Below are 15,909 nucleotides of genomic sequence, written 5' to 3' on the forward strand. Positions count from 1 at the left end.
CTCGTTAATCGTCGCCTTTGATTTCCCAAAAGAGATAATGGTTGGGTGACTCGAGGGGTCTAAAGAAAGCAACCTCGGTGCTGTCGCCGGTCATGCCCTTGGAGAAGGATGTCGCGCTCAGCGAGAACCAGGTCCGCGATGGCAGGGCATCAAGGGCGTTGATGAGGACGCCGCGCACCCAGGCAGAGGTGAAGAATCCCTGCCACGTAATCTTGCAGACCTTTGATTGTGATGGCGTATCCGCATCTCCGGGGATCTGGTAGCGAGACAGGTACGGGTCGATGCTGTCTCCTGCTTCGACGCGGGGACTCTGCAGACGAATCAGGGACAGCCACTCGTACGTCTCGGTCGCAAACTCCTCGAGGCCGGATCTGTCACCGCTCTGGAAGATTTCGGTCGGGATTGTCAGCGGTGCCGATTGGACCGGCAAGTCGGCCGCGAGAGCTGGATCGCACGTGTATTTGGTTGGGAAGTACTGATCCAGGGGATCCGGCGTGGGTGCTGGACGACGTCAGAGTAGTCGATAGGAGAAGCACAGTAAAGACTTACCAGTAGTCGTCGCGTTGCAAAATAACCACGTCACGGGCGTGTTGAGAACATTTTTACATGCGTAGACGAGTCTGTCGAAACCTTTTTTGCCGTGAAGCATGGATGGATCCCGCAGTTGGTAGCTCACGACTGGAGAGTGTCAGTCTCATCATGAGCCAAGATAATAAAACATGAGCGTACTTACCCCATCTCGGCTTTGTCCCCCTCTTGCCCTTGACGCCATGAGGCTTTCCAACCAAGCCAGCGCGCTCATACGACTCTTTGTCGAGGTACATGGTGAGCAGACCCTCGCGGAGTGAGTAGACGTTGTCGACGGTTGTCCTGCCCTCGGAGAGCATGAGGATGTTGCCTGGCCGTGTCAGCTTTCGTCGAAGGTACCGCATGTAAACTTTCTAACCTGTCTTGATGTACTCGTTGAAGAAGGCGCCGTCCAACACCTGGCCGAGCGTCATGATAACCCGGCAGAAGGTCGGAGCCGCGAGCTCCTGGACCAGCCTTTGGTGCACCAGCTCGTAGCATTCCTGGGGGAGGACAAGTTCGACCTTTTGCGCTCGTCAGTTGGATTCTCTAGTCTTTAGAGGGTTTGTAAAATCAAACCTTGTGGTTGAATCCCTGGCCCAGGATGGGCGCCCACGGCTTCCCCTTGGTGGGCAGCTGCTTGGGCTCAACGTGGGCCATGGTGCCGTATGTGACGAAGCATTTCGGCGTGTGGTAGACGCTGGGTGTCGGAAACGACAGCATGTTGGCTGATGAGAAAACAATGATTACCCCTTTTCTTCTGTCTAACTGTTTTGTTGTTTGAAGTACCTCTTTTTTTTGTTTTTCCCCCCTTCTTTCAAGGGTCTGGTCCACGAGGTCTTGGATGAGAGAGAGCTTAAGCGTATGTCAAAATCGAGAATTGCACCTAGCGGTTAGTAGCACGCCAGGCGTCGGCTGATGAACTGCCGACTCCACCCAGCGGCTTCAACGCGACCCTGGACGGCAGGCGGCAGGTCCGAATTCACGGTCCGGGCGTGTGCGCATCCCGAAGACGGCTCACACACACACACGAGGAGTCCATCTTTGGCAGTCGCCAAACCCACACCTGCCCGACGAGTCAGCGGCGCCTGGAGAGATTTACAGAGAGAGAAAGTCGATTTCTCCCCCCCGCCTTCCAACAGCATCACTAAAAGGCTGTCAAGGCGCTGCAAGTTATTTCGTTGCCAGACTGTTGACTTGATCCGCGTGAGTCCTGATTATCCCCCATTTTTGTGCACATTTCCAAAGCGCAAAGCGCTAACAAAGTCGAACAGTCACACGAGGTCGCGAACGAGGGGCACTTTTTTCACCCCGCGCTCGCCAGGAATTTTTTTTTTATTTTTTGGCCCCCAGCTACCAGTTGCCCCTCCTCACCCAGGTCTGTTATACGGCCCAGTCAACGACGGCAACGACAACGACAGCGGACGGCGGCAGCGGCAACGACGTTTTCGTGATGGAGTTTCTCGTCCGCTTCTCGCAGGCGCACGAGTCCTTTCGGCTCCCGGAGCTTCAGGCTCTCGCCGACCTCGAGAGGATCGATATGAAGGTTATCGATTACAGCCTTGATGTGAGTCCCGCCACCCACCACCCTGCTTGATGTCTTGTGTGTTTCTCATGAGAGGCTCAAGTGAGCCTCATCGACAGCTACACTCCCACCCCTTGTTTTCATGATATTCTTCTCCAAATCTGCATATGGCAACAAAAATTGTATTGTTATTCTTTAACCGTCGTCTACTACCCCCGTGTCGTTTGCGCTCCGGGAATCTCAAGAAGAAAGCCAAGATCGGCACCGATGCCGCTCGTCTCACTCTCATAACCACACTCAACGGGCTTTCTTCCCAGGGCCTCAAACTTGCCCATAGCCAGTCCAGCAACACCAAGTTTATAATATCCAGTTCCGAGTCACAACAATAAAAGAAGAATTAAAAAAGATATTCTGCCAACTAACACACACAACCGCGTCCAGGACCCCTTCTGCATCATCACCCTCCCCTCCACCTCTGACGCCCCGCGCCTCATCGCCCGCTCCCTCCTGACCCAGTCGATCCACCAACTCATCGGCTCGGCGCCCTCCTACGACCTCCTGCACGCCTCGATAAAGGCCACCCTGGACTCCCCCTCTCCCTCCAGCCACTTCGACTGGTCCGCCCACGCATCCTCCTCCTTCAAGTTCTCCCTCGATAGGTACCAGGCCTCCCGCCCCCACCAGGAGTTCGTTGCCGCCATCAACTCGTTCCGCTACCTGCCCCTCGGCGGCGCCATCGACCTAAAGACGCCGGAGCTCGAGCTCACAATCTTCGAGGACTGGAACCTCAACGGCCCGAGCCCGAAGCGGGTCCTCCTGGGCCGCTTCCTCGGCACCGGCGCCCGTCACCTCTCGCTGCGTTACGACCTCAAGAAGCGCGGCTACATCAGCACCACCTCCATGGACTCGGAGCTGGCCCTCGTCACCGCCAACCTCGCCCACGCCGGCCCCGGCAAGCTCTTCTACGACCCCTTCGTCGGCACCGGCTCCTTCCCCATCGCCTGCGCCCACTTCGGCGCCCTCGGCTTCGGGAGCGACATTGACGGCCGCAGCATCCGCGGCGACGGCGCCAAGAAGAGCGTCAAGGGCAACTTTGCCCAGTACGCCCTGCAGGACCTCGTCGGCGAGTTCTGGACCGCCGACCTGACGAACACCCCCGTCCGCAGGAGCAGGTGGCTCGACGGCATCGTCTGCGACCCGCCGTACGGCGTCAGGGAGGGCCTCCGTGTGCTGGGGTGCCGGGACCCGGAAAAGACGCCGTGGGTGGTTGAGGCCGGGAAGCAGCGTTACAAGTGAGTTGGCCGTCAAATGTTCCCCCTTTTCAAACTTTTGAACCCTTCCTCTTCCCCCTGCCTCCTCTGAAGCGTAAGCCGGGGTCCACGTGCATGCTGACAAAACACTCGCCGGTGTAGATCGACAGACTTCATCGCGCCCAAGAAGCCCTACAGCTTCCTCGCCATGCTCCAGGACATCCTCGAGTTCGCCTCGGACACGCTCGTCGACGGGGGCCGGCTCTCCTTCTGGATGCCCACGGCCAACGACGAGGACCAGGAGATCCCCACGCCCCATCACCCGCGGCTCGAGGTCGTCGTCGTGTGCGTTCAACCGTTCAACAAATGTGAGTTTCTCATAAAACAGCTGCCTAGCCCCTATCAAAAATCTCCCCCCCCACACGCACACCAAGCTTACCCGTATCACAGGGTCCAGAAGGCTCATCACATACCGGCGCATTCCCGACGGCCAAGTCGACCCGGAAAAGTTGGCCGCCTACAAGCGCACAATCCACGCGGGGACAACAGCAGATGAGCTGAACCCCTTTCGACGGGGCTACTTCACAAAGTTTGAAAAAGAAGAAGCCTGATACCAAAAAAAAGAAGAAAAAAGCTCCATGTACAGCAAATACCCCGTCCCTCTTTGATGATGCCTAGCCCTTTCCTGGTGAAAATAATACTGTGCGTGTGTGTGTGTGTGTGTATCTGTGCCGGTCATGATCTCCTTGTCGCTGGCCTTGAATTATCCTCCTACTGTACCCAAGGCGTCCCAAGGCATCGTCATTTGATATCATTTGCGAAATTGAATGCGTCCAAGTAGAAAATACTCCTGCGCTCCGGATACGTTGCCCGTTGCGCTCGTGCCTCGTCCCTCCGAGGTCGTTTCCTTCCCGAGTGCGGTCGGATCTCATCTGAATTCCATGGCGCTGAAGCAGCCCCTATCCTCCACGTGCTTGAGCTCGAGCTGCTGAAACCTGGTGACGCCTGTTAGCATGAAAAAGAAAAAGAAAAAAAAATAAGCCGGGCGGCTCGGGGTATCGTCGGCACAAACTTTTCGCTTTTGGAGTGGAAGTAGATTCCACTCACTTCACCCTTGACCTGGTTGAAGCAGATGTAGTAGAAGCCTTCAAAACTCGCACCGGAAATGGTGCGCACCCGGTGATCGGGGACGAGGAAGTGTTCTTTCCACCGCATGAAGATGTTCTCTCGTTGCGCAACGTCACGGATCACAACGGGGCCCTTGCGCGCCTGCTTCTGGAACGGGCGGAAGGCGTTGAACTTGGCCCAGTGGTTTAGGTCGATTTTGTCGGTGGCGCCCCAGCCCTCATGGTCTGTGATGAAGCTGTACTTGGTGCCAATGATCTCGCCCTCAAAGTATGTCGTCAATGTGGGGTGGTCTTCGGTGAGGCCTATACAGAGTTTAGCAACGGTTACACAATGGGCGGGAAGGCTAGCCGGTCGCACCTTGAATTCGCAGGTATCCGCACAGGAAGGACTCCCTCAGGTCGACATGCTTGATCTCGACCTGCACTTCATAAACCTGTCGCTCAGATTGTTGCGTTCCGTGGAACTTGCTTCCTGGGCGCAAAAAGGACGATGCCGTTGCGGGTATAATCTATCGCAAGTTTCACTGTTAGTCACCGAAGGGGGGGTCCTGTATTGCTGGGGGCACATACTCGCATGTTGGAGAAATCTGAGCCCATGGACGGAGCCATGAGCTCCTCTTCCCACACATCTTCAGGGTCGACCTCCATGCCCTTGCCGTCGTCGTGTACTGACGTGGGCGATAGCCGGGGATCATGCCGCCGCATGCCGTCGAGTCGTGACGATCTCAGCCTGTCACCGGCCGAGTGGCCCTCCTCGTCGGATTCCGTATGCTTGAACGATTCCCTATCGGCCGCCGGCGACGACTGGGCGGTGTCGCCCGACAGCGGTCTCGGCGACATTGTGGTGGATCGAGAGGAAGACACGGCGGATGTGGGCTCGTCGTCGATGGTAACCTCGGTGCTCATGCCCTCGGCCGGCGACATTGGGGCGCTGACGGGGGCGGGGGATGCGTCCTCGTCCATGCGATCGTGGTGGGCGTCCATGACGGCAGAGCCCTGGTTTGCGTCGGTCGGCGGGCGCCAGCTGCGTTGTGGTGGTCTTGAACTACTGTCTTCAGGACATGTCGAGAAGCTGTGCGATCGGGGCGAATGTGGGTCGGGAGGAGGATTGGAGGATGGCGTCGGCATGTTGGGCGGAAGAAGTTGAGGTCGTGTGTCGTGAAAGGCAGCGGTGGATGTCGATGTCGGGCGATGGGGTCGGTCGCGTCGACGGGGAACGGCTGCGGCTTTACCGCCAGCAGGGGGAAGGGCTCCGCAATGTTGACAGCAGGGGGGGCCGAGAGGATCCTTCGGGGGCAACAGGCGTTGGTCGAGATATGGTGAGGCAGTGACTGGCGATGTCGGGGCCAGTTAAGTTGATTCGCAGCGTACTCGTGGGCTACGAGACAAAATTCGGTCGAGGGGATGCGAGAGGTGATTCAGGCCAGTTGGGGTGTATCGGTGACCTAGCGCCCAAATAGAATCACAGGCTGGGAACCGAGATGTAGCGGTCGGGTGATGGAGAAGGGTATTGGTCGGGACAATACTACCCTATATTGCGCGGGATAACAGCGGGACCCAGCGAGGTTGATGTTGTAGATGGTAGATGTTCAGCCAAGCCCAAGGGAAGCTCTTCGCAAATGGCGAAAGCTTTTGGGCGGAGGGGGAATATCAAATGCTAGGAATGGGAGCAACGGATGGATGGATGGATGACTGATGTGACGGAGGCGAAGTCGTGCAGAGGCAGACTGCGGTGCGATAAATGGGAGGGTTGCGCGCAGGAGCAGCGGCAGGAGAGCAGCAATGGGCAGTAGCAACCAGAGGCACCTCGGATGCAGAGAGCGACCAAGGAACGGGAAATGGGACGGGGACTGGGGGGTGCGTGACGATGGGGATTGGGATTGGGGGAAAGGAATACAGAGCCGAATGTACCTTTTTCTTGGGAACGGGGGCCGGAATGGGGGGCACCCAGGAGGACTGACTGGGACGAGAGACAGTGGGGGGGAGAGGGGTAAGCGTTGTAAGGGAAGGGATTAGGATTTGAGATTTGGGACGGTGCAGGATGGAACTGAGTTATTATGACCGGGGGGAGTGATTTGGAGTTTGCAGTTGCGCCCATGAAAGTGGCCGGGGAAGCTGGGTTGGCCAAAGCAAAGCAAAAGGCAGAAGAAGTATACAAGATACGGTGGGCGGTTGTGAAAGCACGAGGAAGGTTGCAGAGATGCAGAGATGCAGAGGTGCAGAGATGGAGAGAGATGGGATGCCTCGGTTTGTCTCTACTTACCCATCTCTCCATCTAATTATCTGTTTGTCCATGGCCTTGGCTGGGAGTCTGTCTGTGTCTACACTATACCTATACGCAAGGTACTAGCCGACTGTCTCTGTGTGTTGCGCGTGTTGTCTTGGGTCTCTGCGGAGCGACGGATAGGTGGCTGCAGGTGAATGCAAAACGACTGAACACAGCTACTGCTGCGGGACGGTACTTGCGATGGAGAGACACAGACGAGAATGTACTGTACCTCTACGCGCGCGAAGACGAAGACGGGACAAGGGAAATGCAGCGCCACCAGGCAGGTATGTACCTAGGTAGGTAGGTATGAGGTAGGTAGTGTACCTACTGTGTATTGTAGCTAATGTAGCTGTGCAGGTAGAGACGCAGCAGGTTGGTAGGCATGCGCATCGCAGACACATATTAGCTGGCTGGCGCTGGGCACACTGCCAGCCAGCTAATACCTACCATGGTAATTGCGGAGGAGGTGCAGTGCAGCAGTGCAGTGCAATGCAGCGCAGCGCAGTGCAGTCAGTGTGTACTCACTTGGCCTCCCATTTCAGTCCTCCGTCAATGCATGGCAGCCGATGACGCCCATGCCCCCCGCCTTCTGCTCGCAATTTGGAGGGGACGTGGGTGCGCCTCGTTACCGCTAGCCACGTTGGAAGGGTCTCCCCGGCCTGTGCGTTTCTGCGCTGTCAAGCCCGCCTCCCCCTTGTGTTGGTTGTCGCCATCGCTGTCGCTGTCGCTTCTGGCGTCCCACGCGCGTTGGCGGAGGGGTGGGCTGCGCTAACTCCCTAGCGGACAGCCTGGCCGGATTGCGCCTTGCCTCTTTTCCCCCTTTAGCGGGTTGGTAAAGTGGACAAACTGCTGGGCCGCAAGCGCTAGACACAGAGACACATCACTTGTGGGCTGGCTGGCCGAGGGGAGCGCAGCAGCGGGCACACGACACGAATGGACGACGCCTTTTTTTTTTTTTCTCTCTCTCCGCCTCACTCGCTAATTTCTCCCTGTATTTTCATATAATTTTCCTTGCGAAGCTTGGGATGGGGGTTCTGCGTGCCCTCTACGTCGTCCGATTCGCCCACCCCGCTATCTCTCTCTTTCTTTCTCTCTCTCATCTTGACCTCACACTCAACCTGTCTCCTGTCTCCTCTCTCTGTTGCTCCCTTATTTAGTTCACTCACTCACCCATTTAACTTGCTCACCGCTGTTCCTGATGTGTGCATGCATGCATGCATACATACATATACACATATAACCGCACAAGCAACAAACACCCTTACACCCTTAGTACACGTACCCTCCTGGAGCAGACGCTGGAATCCCCCACACCGCCGAGACGCACTCGTGACGGAGGGCTCCCAGGCTGTTGTGCCGAGAGGTCGCCTACGCTCTGGTCCTCTGGCGTCCTGGTTGTTGCTGCTGCCGTCGCCAGTGGCTTCAGCATCACCCCCAGCGTGCAGCATTCGTTAGAAGGGGACAGTTTGTCTGCGTGCCAGGGCCTCCCATCGGGTTTGCGGAGTGTTGCCAGCCTCCGCCACCCCCAGCCAGCCATCATCAGACATGGTGCAGAACGGGGGCTTCGGGCAGGGCGCCGCTGAGCTTATCCCGCACTTGGCCTTTTCCCAGTGGCACAGACTGGGGCCAAACTCTGTGCTCTTGCAGCCACATCTTCCCTCCCTACCCTTTTTCCCTCCCTTTTTCCTGCAGGCGGTCCTCAGACAAGAGCCCAAAGTCCAAGCACTGACGCGCTGAAGAATCTGCACCTCTAATTCCAGCCTTAATTTACCCGGGCGCCTCGCCCTCCCTTTTTGTTCTTTTGCGTTTCGGTCGCTGCTTCTTTCACTCTGGAACGCGCCCAGTCGAGAGGTGAGGCGACCTCTCCTAGAGCGCCCCCGACCACCCACGACGGCGGCCCACGACGACGACGGCCACTTGCGGTCTGAGCCTCAGCCTCAACTTTCTAAAGCGGCAGCGTGGTGCACCTTTGACACATGTAAGGCCACTTGCCTCACACAGCCAATTCGTCCCTAAATTACTCGCTCTTTCCCTCCCCCCCTCCCCCTCAACTTGACGCAATCCATGTATCCCAATCTCGATCAAGCAGCGACCTGCGACCGTCCGTGAGCTTATTAACCTCGCATGGCGTGGATGCTGCATCATCCCCCCCACCTCGCTCACCTTGCCGTCTGTGACCTCTCATGTCAATTCGACGTACCGGTAGTAAATCGGCCTTCTTTGCCTATCCTTGTTTTTTCTTTCTCAATTCATATATTTTCCGGATGACAGAACCAATTCCGTCACGTTCTGGTGCTCCCCAACACGGGAACCCAAACGAGCCACAAACGCGCCTTACACGGCAAGCATGATTCTATCTTTATTTTATTCCTGGGCATGTATCAAGCAGATGCCAATTGTACCCGGACTCGGCAGCATCTGAATCGGGACTCTCAAAGTTCCCTTTTCTCGCCCGCGCCCGCGCGCAGCCGAGATCGAGTGCCCCGTTCTTTCATGTCATCTTCTGGCGCGATCCGAACGCCGGGCACCAGCTTCCCGTCGCGCCTCAACTCCCCCCCTTCCCCCCCCCCTCCATCTCACTCGCGCCCGCTACTTGCAAGCCGCCGTTGGTCTCAGCCCTGCGCGGCTCTTCCTTGCAACCCGACCCGCCTAGTGCCAATGTGCCGTTCCAAGACTGACTCGAGCCCCGTTGACGTTGCCTGCGAACCGTGACAGCCCGGCCCTCGAACCAAGTGCACCCCGGCGGCGTCCCAAAAAGATTGGCTGCTTGCCTGCTTGCTTGCTTGGCCGACCCCTTCTGACAGCGGTCCGCATATCCGTTCACAAAATGGTCCTGCTCGTCCTCCCGGAACGACCGACGCCTTCCATCCCCATCCATCGGGTTAATACCCCCCGGATTTGACGGGCGTGACACGGCGCGTATGCGTGCATCAAGAAGCGTGGGAAAAAATACGTGTCTCGTTAAATTCTTTTTCTCCGGATTGCATAGCCAGAGGGCACCACGCAGGTCCGTCTAAGTCTACCTTGGGTAACTTATGTAAGGGACGATCAAAGGGGAACCGATCGAGTGCCCGCCTGCCTGTCCGTCCGTTCGCGCAACTCGTCGTCCGAGCTGAGGGCCCAAGAACTCCTTCATGCGTCCGACTTGCCGCATCATGCATTCTTCTAGAAAATTTTCGTTCCGCCGGTCACATGCAAGCGGCTTTTTTCGTCACGTTCGTCTCGTGGCCCCTTCTCGTGGAACCACTGGCCAGTTGTCCCGGGTATCTCCATTTCGTTGCCGCCATGCCACGGCGCAATGATTCGTCGTTTAGATGGGCTTGATCTTGAAGTGCAGGGCGATCAGGCTGAACACCAGCGCCTTCAGGTCCTGCACCAGGTAGTAAAACACTCGCAGTCCCTCGGGGTCGGCGGACTCCGTCACATCGACCAGCGAGCCGATCTTGGCCGTCTGTTTCGAAACATGTCAGCCGAGTTTCCCGAGAACCGACAACAGAGCAGTCCGTCACCCACCTCGAAGGAAATATGATCATTGCCCAACCGGATCTCGAGTTCTTGGCGTCCGTCCTTGTTCTTCTGCGGCCATTTCGAGTCGTCTTCCCTTCACGGGTTGTCAGCGGGGCTGTCATCGGTCCTGACCTTGATGGAACAACGCACTTAAGGATCTCGCTAGCCTTGATGATGCGTCTGATTTCGTCGACAACGAGAGCGCTGACGCACACTAGATGTACGAGTTAGCCTATGCCCGGTCGCGGCGCGAAAACGTGTCTTCCGTACTCTCTTTGCGAATCAGACTGTCATTTCGGTAGTTGGAGTTGTTCGCGTAGCGTGCAACTGCGCTCCGTCCATCGCCAACAACGCGGAAGTCAAACTCTGCGGGGCCGTCAATGTCAGAAGGCTATTCGAGGGATGAGGTAGGTGGGTGGGGGGTTCGGTGTTACCCAGAAACTCGTGTCCGAAGCGTCCAGAGTGACCGGAGCTATTTCCAGTCAGCCATGGCTCTCAGGGAGGGGCCAAGAAGACATGCATACTAGTATCGGAGGTAGAATTGGTCGTTGGGAGTCGCCATCGTGACAAGTTTGGGCGACAGAGTTCAATGTCGGTGTCTTGTCGCGGCTGTTGTCCTCGAGCTGCAAGGCTGGAGATGGGAATGCAAGAAAAGCGGGATTGCCCCCGTCCCGGCCGCGGTGCCTCAGCCCTGGCGGGGTCCGATATTCCAGGCGGCCCAAGCTTCAGCCAATTGGAGAGCTTCCTCGAGGGAGGCTCCGGCCAGAACTGTCCGGCGGCTTTAATCCGTTCCGAGCTCCAGGGTCCACCAAATCACGTGGGCCCTTCGCTTAGTGACACCTGTTCGGCGCCATGGACAGATATTCACGAAGGGCCAGATAGAGAGACCAGCTGCGAGCCGTATATCGGGAACGGATTACTTCAAACAGCTGGCCACGCATGCTTAAGGAGGACTCCTGTGGAAGAGGACAGTCTAAACGGATGGCCTAGAGTGCGTCTGCTCCCCATTGCCGCCCCTGAGCCCATGGCTTGTACCAACGGACAGCTTCCCTGAGCTAACACGTATTCCCCATCCCTAGACCGTCCAATCCCCACCGCCCAGCTTCGATACATCCCACTCGAGCCCCCCGAATCCCCCCTTGAACACGTCCTCTACCTCACCGCGCCGGCACCTTGCCAGCAACACCACACCACCGCCATCATGGCCTCTTTTCTGGAAAATGCGTACAGCTTGGTGCACCAGGACAATGCCGCCGACGTCCCTTCCCTCTCCGACCTGCGCACGCAGCTGGAGAAGGGCACCGACGAGAGCAAGGTCGAGACCATGAAGCGCATTCTCACGATCATGCTCAACGGCGACCCAATGCCCAACCTGCTCATGCACATCATCCGATTCGTCATGCCCTCGAAGCACAAGGCCCTCAAGAAGCTTTTGTACTTTTACTACGAGATCTGCCCGAAGCTCGACTCCAATGGCAAGCTGAAGCAGGAAATGATTTTGGTCTGGTTCGTGGCTGGCCTTCCCTTTTGCAGCTGCACCCCTGCTGACACTCTGGCCTCACAGCAACGGCATCAGAAACGATCTGCAGCACCCCAACGAGTACATTCGGGGAAACACCCTTCGTTTCCTCTGCAAGCTTAGAGAACCCGAGCTCATCGAGCCTCTCCTGTCCTCCGCGAGACAATGCCTCGAGCACCGCCACGCCTACGTGCGCAAGAACGCCGTCTTCGCTGTTTCCTCCATTTACACACACTCCGCCTCCCTGATTCCCGATGCCTCCGACCTCATCAGCACATTCCTCGAATCCGAGAACGACCCGACATGCAAGCGCAACGCCTTCGCGGCGCTGGCCTCCATCGACCACGAGAAGGCCCTGCTCTACCTGAGCACGGTGTTCGAGGGCATCCCGAACGCAGAGGAGCTGCTGCAGCTCGTCGAGCTCGAGTTTATTCGCAAGGATGCTGTCCAGAACTCCCAGAACAAGGTAGGGACTACTAAAGATTGGTGGCAGAGGCGCATATATCTGACGTGAAGCAGGCGCGGTATCTCAGACTCATTTTCGACCTCCTCGAAGCCAGCACTTCGACCGTTGTCTACGAAGCCGCCTCGTCATTAACCGCTCTCACCAACAACCCCGTCGCTGTCAAGGCCGCGGCCGCCAAGTTTATCGAGCTCAGCATCAAGGAGGCCGACAACAACGTCAAGCTCATTGTGCTTGATCGGGTAGACCAGCTGCGGAAGAAGAACGAGGGTATTCTGGATGAATTGGTCATGGAGATCCTTCGGGTTCTGTCTAGCCCCGATATCGACGTCCGACGCAAGGCCCTGGAGATCGCCCTTGAGATGGTGTCGAGCAAGAACGTCGAGGAAGTCGTTCTGCTGCTCAAGAAGGAGCTGTCCAAGACGGTGGACCAGGAGTACGAGAAGAACACCGAGTACCGCCAACTGCTCATTCACACCATCCACCAGTGCGCCATCAAGTTCTCCGAGGTCGCCGCCAGCGTCGTTGATCTGCTCATGGACTTCATTGCCGACTTCAACAACACCTCCGCGGTCGATGTCATCAACTTCGTGAAGGAGGTGGTGGAGAAGTTCCCCAAGCTGCGCAAGCCGATCGTTCAGAGACTGGTTGCCACCCTCAGCGAGGTGCGTGCCGGAAAGGTGTACAGGGGCATTATGTGGATCATAGGAGAATATTCCCTCGAGGAGCGTGACATCAGGGATGCGTGGAAGAGCATTCGCGCAAGCTTGGGCGAGATCCCGATTCTTGCTTCGGAACAACGACTTCTTGATGGCGACGGCGAGGAGGAGAACAAGGAGCAGGTCAACGGCCACTCCAAGCCTGCCGCGCCGACGGGCTCTCGCAAGGTGCTTGCTGACGGAACCTACGCTACCGAGACGGCACTTACCAGCCAGTCTTCTGTCGCTGCCAAGCTGGAGGCTGTCAAGGCCGCCCAGAAGCCGCCTTTGCGCCAGCTCATTCTCGATGGTGACTACTACCTCGCAACCGTCCTCTCCGCTACTTTGGTCAAGCTGGTCATGCGCCATGCCGACATCTCTGCCGAGTCAGCACGCACCAACGCCCTGCGTGGTGAGGCCATGCTCATCATGATCTCCATCATCCGCGTTGGTCAGTCACAGTTCGTCAAGGCTCCCATTGACGAGGACTCGGTGGACCGAATCATGTCCTGCGTGCGGTCGCTGGCCGAGTTCGCCCAGAACAAGGAGCTCGAGACCGTCTACCTCGATGATACCCGCAAGGCGTTCAGAGCCATGGTCCAGGCCGAGGAGAAGAAGAAGGCAGCGAAGGAGGCGGTTGAGAAGGCGAAGACGGCAATCCAGGTCGACGATGTCGTTCAGATCCGCCAACTCTCCAAGAAGAACGCAGGCGACGGCCTGGATGAGATCGAAGTTGACTTGGAGCGGGCGACAGGCGGAGAGGCCACCGCCGAGGATCTCTCTTCCAAGCTTAGCCGTGTTGTCCAGCTTACCGGTTTCTCCGATCCCGTCTACGCCGAGGCTTACGTCAAGGTGCACCAGTTCGATATCGTGTTGGACGTGCTGTTGGTCAACCAGACCATGGAGACGCTGCAGAACCTCTCCGTCGAGTTCGCTACCCTGGGCGACCTCAAGGTCGTTGAGCGGCCCACAACGCAAAACCTGGGCCCTCACGACTTCCACAACGTCCAGTGCACCATCAAGGTCTCTTCCACGGATACCGGCGTCATCTTCGGCAACGTCGTCTACGACGGTGCTCACTCGACGGACACCAACGTCGTCATCCTCAACGACCTGCACGTCGACATCATGGACTACATCCAGCCGGCGACGTGCACCGAGACGCAGTTCCGTACCATGTGGACCGAGTTCGAGTGGGAGAACAAGGTCAACATCAACTCCAAGGCCAAGTCGCTCCGCGACTTCCTGGAGCAGCTGATGGCGGCGACCAACATGAACTGCCTGACCCCCGAAGCCAGCATGAAGGGCGACTGCCAATTCTTGAGCGCCAACTTGTACGCCCGCAGTGTTTTCGGTAAGTTCCCGTCGATCCCTCGATTGCACACGAATGTGTGAGGATGTGCTAACTAACGTAACCACAGGCGAGGATGCTCTGGCCAACTTGAGCATCGAGCAAGAGGGCGAGGACGGTCCCATCACGGGCTTCGTCAGAATAAGAAGCAGATCGCAAGGCCTGGCGCTGAGTCTGGGATCCCTCAAGGGTCTCAACAAGATTGGCTCGTCCGCGTAAGGGTTGTTGAGGGAGTGGATGTAGGTGCTATATATCGAGACTGCAGTGTCGCCCCGGCTGCTTGAGGCTACGTCCGTGGGTGTAATGAAGGTGTCGTGATGCCACTGAAAAAGAGAGAGTGTGTGAGAGCGAGAGAGCGAGAGAAACAAACGATGCGGGGATGGGACGACTGGCAGGCTGGCGTGGCTGACAGCGTAAATGGAAACGAACGGGGGGAAAAGTCTTGTCTATGTTTTCACCCCCTCCCCTTGGCTTTCCCCCCTCTTTTTGTGGTTAGAGTAAAAAGTGCAGCCCGGTCAGGCGTCATGAGTAGGTAGAAATGAGATGTTATTCATGTTCCACGTTGCAGGCGCAGTTGGTCACGTATACACGTAGTCGTCGTCGTCGCCCTAGCTCGGTCGGATACCAGGACGGGGGGTGCAGCTGCCAGGAAACGGGCCTGGGCCGTGAGTGAAGTTGCGGCACACAGATGAACAACAACGCCAAGGCCGGCGTCGCGTGCATGGCAGCCAGCTCTTCCTGACAGTCTTTCCCTTGAGCACCCCCGCCTCAGCTGCCAGTGTTTTCATTCCCTGCTCTCGATCTTGCCATCAGAATAGTCTTCGGGGCGAATAGGGAGGCCGATGACATGGAAATAGAAAGTAGCGGGCGGAGTCCAGGGAGCAGAGGAGGAATAGGTGGTAGGCGGTGGGCGGAGAGGAAATGCGCAGTTGTTAGTTGTACTCGGGCGTTTCCCGTCATGATTTTTCCATCATAGTGTAATCACTCTTGCAATAGCACAGATAGCCGGACGAATGAATACTGTCATCTTTTCGATTGAATTATTACTGGGTTGGTATCTCGTTTGCAGTGATGGTTCTCAAGCGATGTTGACGCTCGCTATATGCGCGCATGGTCCGAGGATGTTCCCGTTCCACGGGCGACAAATTCGTCACCAGAGGGTGCTTGGGGAGGCGCTATTAACATTTAAGGGAAAAGGGGGTGTAAAACTTGGAAAGGAAAGAAACAGGAGCGAATCAAAATGAAAAACAATGTGCTCGTAACAGACGGACGCCTCCAATGGCTGGCTAAGTTCTTTTGCTCGACAATGGATTTCCATCCTCCTGAACGCCAAAAAAAAGCAGAAAGTTCCGGATCGCAGTGAAAGGGGGTATTATCCAGACTGAAAAATAGACTTATGAAAAGGGGTTGCTGATGTACTGAGTCGGATCCGAACAGGGGATTCCGTTGGGACGAAGGGGTGTGGCTGCTTGTGATATATGCTTGAGGTCCGCGGAACGAGGGCAAGGCGTTTGTCCGAGTCCGTGTAGACCTGGCTAATGGGCGCCGTTCCGCTGCTCAGGTGCGTTTGAGCAATGGCCCATGGCGTGTGTGAACATGCGCCATGTGGTTATTGTCCTTGGATGCACCGGTC

At 57.0% G+C, this 15,909-nt stretch overlaps 5 protein-coding genes across 5 annotated transcripts; 2 read left to right on the forward strand and 3 right to left on the reverse strand.

Moving 5' to 3' along the window:
• Window positions 1-4: 4 nt before the first annotated feature.
• Window positions 5-1,290, reverse strand: EsH8_I_001513 (ribonuclease P 40kDa subunit; the record flags this gene model as incomplete). Its single annotated transcript, XM_083268926.1, has 5 exons — window positions 5-501; window positions 550-678; window positions 734-898; window positions 947-1,091; window positions 1,147-1,290. The coding sequence occupies 5 exons, from the start codon at window positions 1,288-1,290 to the stop codon at window positions 5-7; spliced, it is 1,080 nt and encodes a 359-aa protein (XP_083119364.1).
• Window positions 1,291-2,020: 730 nt separating this feature from the next.
• Window positions 2,021-3,953, forward strand: EsH8_I_001514 (tRNA (guanine-N2-)-methyltransferase; the record flags this gene model as incomplete). The annotated part of the gene is made up of 4 exons (XM_083268927.1): window positions 2,021-2,134; window positions 2,534-3,384; window positions 3,505-3,710; window positions 3,793-3,953. 4 exons carry the CDS (start codon window positions 2,021-2,023, stop codon window positions 3,951-3,953), a joined length of 1,332 nt encoding a protein of 443 aa, XP_083119365.1.
• A 317-nt stretch (window positions 3,954-4,270) lies between these two features.
• Window positions 4,271-5,597, reverse strand: EsH8_I_001515 (glucose-induced degradation complex subunit VID24; the record flags this gene model as incomplete). Its single annotated transcript, XM_083268928.1, has 4 exons — window positions 4,271-4,337; window positions 4,415-4,772; window positions 4,828-4,978; window positions 5,040-5,597. 4 exons carry the CDS (start codon window positions 5,595-5,597, stop codon window positions 4,271-4,273), a joined length of 1,134 nt encoding a protein of 377 aa, XP_083119366.1.
• Window positions 5,598-10,048: 4,451 nt separating this feature from the next.
• EsH8_I_001516 (Mago nashi protein) lies at window positions 10,049-10,807 on the reverse strand (the record flags this gene model as incomplete). Its single annotated transcript, XM_083268929.1, has 6 exons — window positions 10,049-10,189; window positions 10,252-10,339; window positions 10,396-10,459; window positions 10,516-10,611; window positions 10,680-10,717; window positions 10,770-10,807. 6 exons carry the CDS (start codon window positions 10,805-10,807, stop codon window positions 10,049-10,051), a joined length of 465 nt encoding a protein of 154 aa, XP_083119367.1.
• Window positions 10,808-11,446: 639 nt separating this feature from the next.
• Window positions 11,447-14,495, forward strand: EsH8_I_001517 (coatomer subunit beta; the record flags this gene model as incomplete). The annotated part of the gene is made up of 4 exons (XM_083268930.1): window positions 11,447-11,751; window positions 11,810-12,230; window positions 12,284-14,279; window positions 14,347-14,495. 4 exons carry the CDS (start codon window positions 11,447-11,449, stop codon window positions 14,493-14,495), a joined length of 2,871 nt encoding a protein of 956 aa, XP_083119368.1.
• Between the last annotated feature and the right edge of the window lie 1,414 nt (window positions 14,496-15,909).

This window comes from Colletotrichum jinshuiense, chromosome 1 (assembly GCF_051148585.1).
Source record: "Colletotrichum jinshuiense chromosome 1, complete sequence".
NCBI classification, from domain to species: Eukaryota; Fungi; Ascomycota; class Sordariomycetes; order Glomerellales; family Glomerellaceae; genus Colletotrichum; species Colletotrichum jinshuiense.